This window comes from Geospiza fortis, unplaced genomic scaffold (genome assembly GCF_000277835.1).
Source record: "Geospiza fortis unplaced genomic scaffold, GeoFor_1.0 scaffold387, whole genome shotgun sequence".
NCBI lineage: Eukaryota > Metazoa > Chordata > Aves > Passeriformes > Thraupidae > Geospiza > Geospiza fortis.
The window spans coordinates 21,202-31,328 of NW_005054546.1; the positions used below are offsets into that span (position 1 = coordinate 21,202).

Below are 10,127 nucleotides of genomic sequence, written 5' to 3' on the forward strand. Positions count from 1 at the left end.
CTGAGTGGTGTCTGTGGAGCCCCGGGGTGGGGGAGCAGCGCCTCGGGGGCTGACATGGGTCTGGGGGAGCATCGCAAAGGGATGGGGTCTGGAAGCCCAGGGGGCTGCATCGCCCTGGGGATGGGGGAGAATCCTCCTGGGGGCTGCAGCAGCCTGGGGATGGAGAAGCATCTCCTGGGGACGTTGCCTTGGGAATGGGGGAGAATCTTCCTGGGGGCATCACCCTGGGGGCTGCATTGCCCTGGGAATGGGGGAACATCCCCTGGGGACATTGACCTGGGGGCTGCATTGCCCTGGCAAAGGGGGGAGCATCTCCTGGGGGCGCTGCCCTGGGGGTTGCAGCACCCTGGGGGCTTTCTCGTCCTGGGAATGGGGGAACATCCTCTTGGGGGCATTGCCCTGGGGGCTGCATCGTCCTGGGGGCTGCATTGCCCTGGGAATGGAGGAACACCCCCCTTGGGGCTCCATCACCCTGGGAATGGGGGATCACCCTCCTGGGGGCCGCATTGCCCTGGGAATGGAGGAACACTCCCCTTGGGACGTTGCCCTGGGAATGGGGGAACCTTCTCCTGGGGGCTGCAGCACCCTGGGAATGGGGGAGCATCTCCTGGGGACATTGCCATGGGAATGGGAGAACTTCCTCCTCGGGGCATTGCCAGGGGGGCTGCATGGTGCTGGGGGCTCCATCACCCTGGGGAGCTGCAGCACCCTGGGAATGGAGGAGAATCCTCCTGAGGGCATTGCCCTGGGAATGAGGGAACATCCCCCTGGGGGTATCACCCTGGGAAAGGAGGAGAATCCCCCTGAGGGCATTGCCCACGGGGCTGCACCACCCTGGGAATGGGGGAACATCCTTCTTGGGGCATTGCCCTGGGAATGGGGGAACCTCCTCCTGGGGGTATTGCCCTGGGAATGGAGGAGAATGCCCCTGGGTGGATCACCCTGGGAAAGGAGGAGAATCCTCCTGGGGGCATTGCCCACGGGGCTGCACCACCCTGGCACTGGAGGAGCATCCTGGGGTTGCACACCCTGCTTACCCTCTGCCATCCTCACCCCCATCAGCTCCTGGTTGAACACTCCAGGGCCTGCTCAGCGATTTCCAATGCCCTGGGGGGCTGCACCGCCCCAGCACCGGGCCAGCACCGCCCCAGGGATGGGCTCCACGAAGCTCCAGGGCTGTGCATTGTCCCAGAGATGGGGCAGCACCATCCCAGCCATCCTGCCCCCAGATCCCCACCAGGGCACCATCCCAGCCCAAACCAGCCTGGAAATGCAACCCCTCCAGCCAGTGCCCTCCCCAGCCCTGCTGCCCCCGCCCCAGAGTGAGGAGAGGCAGCCCTGAGGGGAGGATGAGGCTTTATTAAATTAATTTTGGGTACATCCAGCGTGGCTCAGCCCCCAGGGTCAGGCTGGGGACCTTGGGGTGATGGACCCCAAAATGTTGAGTCCCAGGGTGCAGTTTGTGGGGGTCCCTAAGCTCCAGCTGGGCGTCCTGGAGGAATTGGAGAAGGAATCTTGCAGGGAATGGGGAAACACGGAGTTTAAATTAAATACAGCCACAGCAACCCACCCAGGAGGAAACTCAAAATGAAGAGGGGGTCCCAGAGCAAACACGAGAATTCGGGTGGGCTGTGAGGGTGCAACAGAACTTGGTGGTTCTTCACTCTGAAAAGGGGTGCAAAAAATCCACACAAACGTGTTAAAAACCCACAGGGAGACTGGGAAGCATCAGGACGGGGTGGGACAGGGGGGCACAGGGGTTTGGCAGGAAGGAGCTACCAGAAGGTTCCTCCTGGTTGCTGTCACTCGTCCCCTGAGGAGCAGGGCTGCTGCAGGGCTCTGAGGCTCAGGACATCCTCCCCCAGAGCAGGGGACACGGGGCTCAGCTGCTTCCCCCTGAGGCTGCCGTCCCCCGGCTTGGTGGCAGTGCCATCCCCCGGCTTGGTGGCAGTGCCATCCGCAGGGCTGGGGGCCGGTGCTGGCACCACCCGAGAATTCGGGTGGGCTGTGAGGGTGCAACAGAACTTGGTGGTTCTTCACTCTGAAAAGGGGCACAAAAAATCCACACAAACGTGTTAAAAACCCAGGGTCAGGCTGGGGAGCCTGGGGTGATGTAGCCCAAAATTCTGAGTCTTGGAGGGGTTTGGGGGGGTCCCTAACCTTCAACTGGACATCCTGGGGCAAATACTGGAGGAGTTGGAGAGGGAATCTTGCAGGAAATGGAGAAACACGGAGTTTAAGTTAAATACCAGGTGGGTTCCTCCAGGAGGAAACTCAAAATGAAGAGGGGGTCCCAGAGCAAACATGAGAATTCGGGTGGGCTGTGAGGGTGCAACAGAACTTGGTGGTTCTTCACTCTGAAAAGGGGTGCAAAAAATCCACACAAACGTGTTAAAAACCCACAGGGAGACTGGGAAGCATCAGGACGGGGTGGGACAGGGGGGCACAGGGGTTTGGCAGGAAGGAGCTACCAGAAGGTTCCTCCTGGTTGCTGTCACTCGTCCCCTGAGGAGCAGGGCTGCTGCAGGGCTGTGAGGCTCAGGACATCCTCCCCCAGAGCAGGGGACACGGGGCTCAGCTGCTTCCCCCTGAGGCTGCCGTCCCCCGGCTTGGTGGCAGTGCCATCCCCTGGCTTGGTGGCAGTGCCATCCCCCGGCTTGGTGGCAGTGCCATCCGCAGGGCTGGGGGCCGGTGCTGGCACCACCCCCGAGGGCTCTCTGGGGATCTCCCGTGCCGGGGCAGCGCTGGAGGTGCCGTTCAGCAGCTCCTCGCTGAATTCGGGCAGCTCCTCCAGGCTGGCCGGGCGGTGCAGCCCGTTCTGAGCCCGGAGCTCGCCCTCCTCCATCACCTGCGGGGCCTCCTGCACCGTGGGCTCCTCCTCGCTGGAGGAGGAGAGGGAGGAACCTTCCTCCTCATCCCGGGAGGGCTCAGAGCCTTCCTCTGCATTCCGGGACAGCTCAGAGCCTTCCTCTGCATCTCGAGAGAATTTGGAGTCTTCCTCTGCATCTTGAGAGAGTTTGGAGTCTTCCTCTGCATCCCAGGGGAGCTCAGAGCCTTTCTCTGCATTCCGGGAGAGTTTGGAGTCTTCCTCTGCATCCTGGTAGAGCTGAGAGCCTTCCTCTGCATCCCGGGAGAGTTTGGAGTCTTCCTCTGCATCCCGGGACTGCTCAGAGCCTTCCTCTGCATCTCGAGAGAGTTTGGACCCTTCCTCTCCATCCCAGGGGAGCTCAGGGTGTTCCCCTCCATCCCCGGAGAGCTCTCTCCTGCCAGGACCCTGCCCATCCTCTGCCACCCTCCCCTCCATCAGCTCCTGGTTGAACTCCAGCGCCTGCTCCACTATTTCCAGAATCCCCGAGGCTTTCATGAGCTCCACGGGCAGCTCAGCTGTGTCAGGGATGTCTGGAACCAGCTCTGGAGAACCTCCCTGCCCCGGGCTCTCGCTGCCCAGGGCTCCCTCCTCCGTGCCTGGCTGCTCTTCCAGGAGCTGCTCTGCTCCATCAGGCCCTGCCTGGGCCTGGAGCTCTGCTGGGGCCGTGGTTGTGTCATGGGGAGCAGTTCTGGGCTCATCCTCATCTTCCTCCTCCTCCTCCTCCTGCCCTGCCAGCCCCAGCGTGGTTGTTGCTCCAGGGGCATCCCCCTCCAGCTCAGCTGTGCTCTGGAGCTCCTCATCTGGATCTTCTGGGTGCTCTGGTCCTGGGCCCGCTGTGGCACCCTGGGCTGGCCCACCAGAACCTCCTGATGATGGTCCCACCACACCAAGGCAGTTTGGATCTTCTTCTGGGCCTTCCTCCAGCTCAGCAGAGCCCTCCTCATCCCTTGGCACCCCACTGGGCATCTCCATACCCTCATCTGGATCATCAGCCAGATCTTCTGGGTGCTCTGGTGCTTCCCACGCTGCAGAGCCTGTGGCACCCCGGGCTGGCCCACCAGAACCTCCTGATGATGGTTCCACCACCCCCAGACAGCTGGGATCTTCTTCTGGGCCTTCCTCCAGCTCAGCTGTGCTGTGGAGCTCCTCATCTGGATCTTCTGGGTGCTCTGGTCCCTGGCACGCTGTGGCACCCTGGGCTGGCCCACCAGAACCTCCTGATGATGGTCCCACCACACCAAGGCAGTTTGGATCTTCTTCTGGGCCTTCCTCCAGCTCAGCAGAGCCCTCCTCATCCTTCGGCACCTCAGTGGGCATCTCCATACCCTCATCTGGATCTTCTGGGTTCTCTGGTGCCTCCCATGCTGTAGAGCCTGTGGCACCCTGGGCTGGCTCACCAGAACCTCCTGATGATGGTCCCACCACCCCAAGGCAGTTTGGATCTTCTTCTGGGCCTTCCTCCAGCTCAGCTGTGCTGTGGAGCTCCTCATCTGGATCTTCTGGGGGCTCTGGTCCTGGGCACGCTGTGGCCCCCTGGGCTGGCTCATCAGAACCTCCTGCTGATGGTTCCACTGCCCCGACGCAGTTTGGATCTTCTTCTGGGCCTTCCTCCAGCTCAGCTGTGCTGTGGAGCTCCTCATCTGGATCTTCTGGGGGCTCTGGTCCTGGGCACGCTGTGGCACCCTGGGCTGGCTCATCAGAACCTCCTGCTGATGGTTCCACTGCCCCGAGGCAGTTTGGATCTTCTTCTGGGCCTTCCTCCAGCTCAGCAGAGCCCTCCTCATCCTCTGGCACCTCAGGTTCCTCAGTGGGCACCTCCACATCCTCATCTGCTCCTGCAGCAAGCACCTCCAGGTGCTCTGTGCCCTCTGGCCTTGGAGATGCTTCTCCAGGAACCTCCAGAACATCTTGGCCGCCTTCAGCTGCTTCCACTTGAATTTCTTCAAAGTCCTCAGGGATCTCAGCTTCCTCTGAGCTGGACACCTCTTGGCTGGGAGCAGAGACCATGAAATAACCTTCCTCTTCTTCTTCAGCCTCCTCTGCCTCCTCTTCAGGGCTCTCTGGCACGCTGGCAGTTGGTGGCTGGTCCCTCCCTTGCTGCCACCCTTCACCCTGCTGGGCTGTGGCACACACAGGAGCTGTCCCCATGGTGTCCTCCCTCTCTGGAGGGTTTGGCCTGGGTGTCCCCATCAGCAGCTCCTCCTGGTAGAGGTGCAGGGGGGTGCTGTCTGGCAGGGTGTCTGGCAGGAGCTCCACCCTCCTGCCCGTGCCCATGGCCAGCTCTGGGTCTCTGGGGGTCTCCTCCGATGCCCACTCACTGCTGTCACCTTGCACCTGTCCCAGTGCCACCAGCCCTGAGCTCTCCAGCTCCTCCAGCTCTGGGTGTCTGGGGGTCTCTTCCAGTGCCCACTCACCTGGCACCTGCCCTGGTGCCACCAGCTCCTCCAGCTCTGGGTGTCTGGGCGTCTCCTCCAATGCCCACTGGCTGTTTTCACCTGGCACCTGCCCCAGTGCCCCCAGCTCTGGGCTGATCCCCTCAGCGCCACCCTCACCCTGCAGCTCCTGTGGTTCCTCTGCCAGCTCCTGGCTGTCCCCTGGCCCGGGGGCGCCTGCAGGGGCTGGCACAGGCTGTGCCACCCTGCCCTGCTGTGCCAGCTCAGCCTGGGCCAGTGCCTGCTGCTGCCTCATCTCCTGGCTCCTGGCATCTCCTTCATCATCCTCCTGGGCCTCCTCCAGCTCTGCTGGCCCTGTGCCACCTCTCTCCTCGCTTTCCAGCCTCCCTGCACTGCTCAGGGTGCCACCTGCCCAGGCTGGCCCCAGCACCCCCTCAGTGTCCCCTGCTGTCACCTCCCAGTCCTCTGGGCAGGGCTCTTGGGCACTGCCATCGTCACCCCCCTGTGCCCAGGGCTCCTCTCCTGGCTCCAGCTCCTCCCGTTCCTCCTCCTCTCCTTCCTGCAGCTCCTCAGGCTCCTCTGGGGCTCTGCTGTCCCTCTCCAGGGTGTCCCCTGACACAGCCTCTCCTGCCCCAAGATCTTCTCCTACTCCAAGATCTTCTCCTGCCTCAGAGCCTTCTCCTGCCCCAAGATCTTCTCCTACCTTGGAGCCTTCTCCTGCCCCATGGACTTCTCCTACCCCAAGATCTTCTCCTGTCTCATGGTCTTCTCCTGCCCCAAGATTGTTTCCTGGTTTGGAGCCTTCTCCTGCCCCATGGACTTCTCCTGCCCCAAGATCTTCTCCTCCCTCAGAGCCTTCTCCTGCCCCAAGAACTTCTCCTGCCTCAAGATCTTCTCCTGCCCCAAGAACTTCTCCTGCCCTAAGAATTTCTCCTACTCCATGGACTTCTCCTACCTCATGGACTTCTCCTGCCCCAAGATCTTCTCCTACCCCATGGTCTTCTCCTGCCCCATGGTCTTCTCCTGGTTTGGAGCCTTCTCCTGCCCCAAGATCTTCTCCTGCCCTAGAGTCCTCTCCTGCCATGGGGTCCTGTCCCACCCCGTGATCCTCCTGTCCCAGCACCTCCCTGCTGGCCTCTTCTCCCTCAGCATCTTCCACCCTGCCCGTGTCCTCCCCTGCCCCAGCATCTCCTCCAGCTCCTGTGGAAGGCTCCTCTGCTGGGATGGCCTCAGGGGCACCTGAGGGCTCCTGCTCTGGACACAGCTCCTGTTCCCTTCCCTCCTCTGCAGCCAGGTCCATCTCACACCTGGGCGTTTTCTGCTGCTCAGCCCTTCCCTGCTCTGCATCAGCAAAGTCCTGCTCCAGGTGACCTTCTGTGGGCAGAGCCAGGTGGCTTTGCACAAGGACAGCACCAGCAGCTTCCACTTCTCTGTGGGGACATTTCTCTTCTTGCACATCTGTTCCTTCCTCCTGGAAATCTCCCTTCTCCTCCTCCTCCTCCTCATCCTCGGAGGGGCGTGAGGGCTCCGTGCTGGGCGTCTCTGCCCTCTCCTGCTCTGGCTTTTCCCAGCTGCTCTCTGTCTGTCCAGGCAGATCCTCATCCCCTTCCTGGGCCTCCATTTCTGGATCCCTTGGGCTCAGCACAGCAGGAACCTCCTCCTCTTCCTCCTCCTCCTCCTCCTCCTCCTCCCCCCAGGCTCCCAGATCTTCCTGGCTCCCCGAGGCACCCAAGGGAGGGTCCATGCTTGGTGGGGATGGAGCTGTGTCCTGCAGGGCACTGCTGTCCCCAGCCAGCCCCTGGAGCATCACCTCCTCTGCCTCGGGGCTCTCCTCATCCTCTGGTCCCTCCTGCCCTTCCCCAGGTCCCTCTGGCACAGCCTCGGTGGGGAAAACAGGGCTGGGGGCACGGACATCCCACGTGGAGCTGGGTGTGGGCTCCTCTTCGGGCTGAGCATCATCTCCCATCTCCTTGAGGGCATCCTCCAGCGCCTCGCTGACCAGCTGGGCCGGGTACTGCAGCCTGTGGGCAGCTGCCAGGGGCTCCCCTGTCCCCCGAGGCTCTGGGCAGGGCACACTCCATCCTTGGGCTCATTGCTGCCTCATCTCCTCCTGGCCAGGCAGGACCTTCTCCTCCAGAGCTCTCCAGCTCAGGGGAGAGGGGAAGGGAGGCTCTGCCTGCCTGGGGTGGGCTGGGTGTGGGAGCCCCCAGCCCCCCAACCCTGCTGGCAGCCCTGCCATGGAGGGCTGAGGTGATTTTCTGGAGCTCCCTGGTGCTTTGGGAGGTCAGGGTGGCACTTTGGGGTGTCAGGGTGGCACTTTGGGGTGTCAGGGTGGCACTTTGGAGGGTCAGGGTGGCACTTTGGAGGGTCAGGGTGGCACTTTGGGCGTGTTTTGTCACCCTGGGGAACGGGGTGCAGGGCAGCACCCGCCTGGCCTCGGGGCTCGCTGGTGCCACTTTGCTGCTGCTCAGCTCCAGTTTGAGATCTGCAAAGAGTGAGGAGGAACCGTGAGCCTCTCCCAGCCCTGCCCTGGCTGCCTCTCGCTGCCCCTTCCCCTCTGCTGCCCCCTCTCCTATTTTTAACCAGCTCCTTCTTGGAAAGTGGGAAATTCCTCCCTCCTGATGCTGCTGCTCCCGGGGGGATTTGTGCCCAGCTTGTCACAGACATCTTTTCTGAAAAATCCTTTTTTCAGGATTTTTTTTCTCCTGAGAAGCTGAGAGGCCTCAGGAGCAAAATGTGAACATTGATTATCTGCTGCTGTGGAATGCAACAGGTGGATCTGTGATTGATCTCATGTGGTTGTTTCTAATTAATGGCCAATCACAGACCAGCTGGGTCGGACTCTCTGTCTGAGACAGAAGCCTTTGTTATCATTCCTTCTTTTTCTATTCTTAGCTAGCCTTCTGCTGAAATCCTTTCTTCTTTTAGTATAGTTTTAGTATAATATATATCATAAAATAATAAATCAGCCTTCTGAAACATGGAGTCAGACACTCCTCTCTTCCCTCATCCTCAGACCCCTGTGAACATCACACCCAGCTGCAGCCACAGCTGCTGGGCAAAGTGTGCAGGTGACAAAGCTTCCCTCGGGATTTTCATTTCTTTTTGGGGTTTGTTTCGAGGGAAAAGGAAATGCTCGGCTTGTTAGCACAGCCCTCCGTCCTGTGCTGCCCTTCCCATGAAAGGAAGGGAATTAAAAACGAGGCAAAGGAGCAGATAAGGCTGGTGAAGGAGCAGATAAGGCTTATCTGGGCTGTGAGCCCCGTGCCAAGAGCCCCCCCGGCCGCTGTTCACACCTTCCTATGCTGCCAGGAAAATGCAGGGAAATGTGTCTAAATCCACATTTAACCTCCCCAGGAAAATGTGTCTAAATCCACATTTAAACACATTTAACCTCCCCAGGAAAATGTGTCTAAATCCACATTTAAACACATTTAACCCCTCTCCCCTCCACCAGGAAAATGCAGGGAAATGTGTCTGAATCCACATTTAAACCTCCCCCGGAAAAAGTGTCTAAATCCACATTTAAACACATTTAAACCTCCTCAGGAAAATGCAGGGAAATGTTTCTAAATCCACATTTAAATGCATCTAACCCCCACCAGGAAAATGTGTCAAAATCCACATTTAAACCCCCCCCAGGAAAATGCAGGATAATGTGTCTAAATCCACATTTAAATACATTTAACCCCCCCCAGGAAAAAGTGTCTAAATCCACATTTAAACCCATTTAAGCCCCCTCAAGAAAATGTGTTTAAATCCATATTTAACCCCCACTAAGAAAATGCAGGGAAAAGTGTCTAAATCCACATTTCAACCCATTTCAACCCTGCCAGGGCTGGCACCGGGGCTCCCTTACCTCTCACCCCGTTGGTCACCCTGAATTCCCCGGCGGGCACCTGCAGGCGGCTGCTCTCGGCTTCCAGCAGCGTCCTGGGGGAGAGGAGAGGGGCTGGGGGGGGGTGCAACTGAGGCACAAGGTGCTTGTGCTGCCCTGGACACAGGGTGGGTAAACTGAGGCACAAGGTGTTTGTGCTGCTCAGGACACAGGGAGGGTAAACTGAGGCACAGCTGGTTGGTTGTGCTGCTATGGACACAGGGTGGGTAAACTGAGGCACAAGGTGCTTGTGCTGCCCTGGACACAGGGTGGGTAAACTGAGGCACAAGGTGTTTGTGCTGCTCAGGACACAGGGAGGGTAAACTGAGGCACAGCTGGTTGGTTGTGCTGCTATGGACACAGGGTGGGTAAACTGAGGCACAAGGTGTTTGTGCTGCTCAGGACACAGGGAGGGTAAACTGAGGCACAGCTGGTTGGTTGTGCTGCTATGGACACAGGGTGGGTAAACTGAGGCACAAGGTGCTTGTGCTGCCCTGGACACAGGGTGGGTAAACTGAGGCACGGCTGGATGTGCTGCTCTGGACACGGGGCAGGTAAACTGAGGCACGGCTGGATGTGCTGCTCCAGACACGGGGCAGGTAAACTGAGGCACGGTTGCTTGTGCTGCTCTGGACACAGGGCATTAGGGTGGGTAAACTGAGGCACAGCTGCTTGTGCTGCTCTAGACACAGGGGGAATCAAGGCAGGTAAACTGAGGCACGGCTGGATGTGCTGCCCTGGACACAGGGTGGGTAAACTGAGGCACGGCTGGTTCTGCTGGACACAGGGTGGGTAAACTGAGGCACAGCTGGATGTGCTGCTCTGGACAGAGTGTCAGGGCAGGTAAACTGAGGCACGGGAGCTTGATCTGCTCTGGACACAGGGGGTCAGGGCGGGTAAACTGAGGCACGGCTGGTTCTGCTGGACACAGGGTGGGTAAACTGAGGCACAGCTGGATGTGCTGCTCTGGACAGAGTGTCAGGGCAGG

At 59.8% G+C, this 10,127-nt stretch overlaps 1 protein-coding gene across 1 annotated transcript in view; it reads right to left on the bottom strand.

The window, feature by feature from the left end:
• Positions 1 to 1,339: 1,339 nt before the first annotated feature.
• The window catches only part of NES (nestin), an 11,208-nt gene continuing 2,420 nt past the window's right edge, over positions 1,340 to 10,127 (bottom strand). The window contains 5 exon segments of the mRNA XM_031063998.1: positions 1,340 to 1,959; positions 2,628 to 4,323; positions 4,624 to 7,294; positions 7,296 to 7,747; positions 9,122 to 9,195. Coding sequence (XP_030919858.1) covers positions 1,803 to 1,959; positions 2,628 to 4,323; positions 4,624 to 7,294; positions 7,296 to 7,747; positions 9,122 to 9,195 — 5,050 coding nt within the window. The 3' untranslated portion in view covers positions 1,340 to 1,802.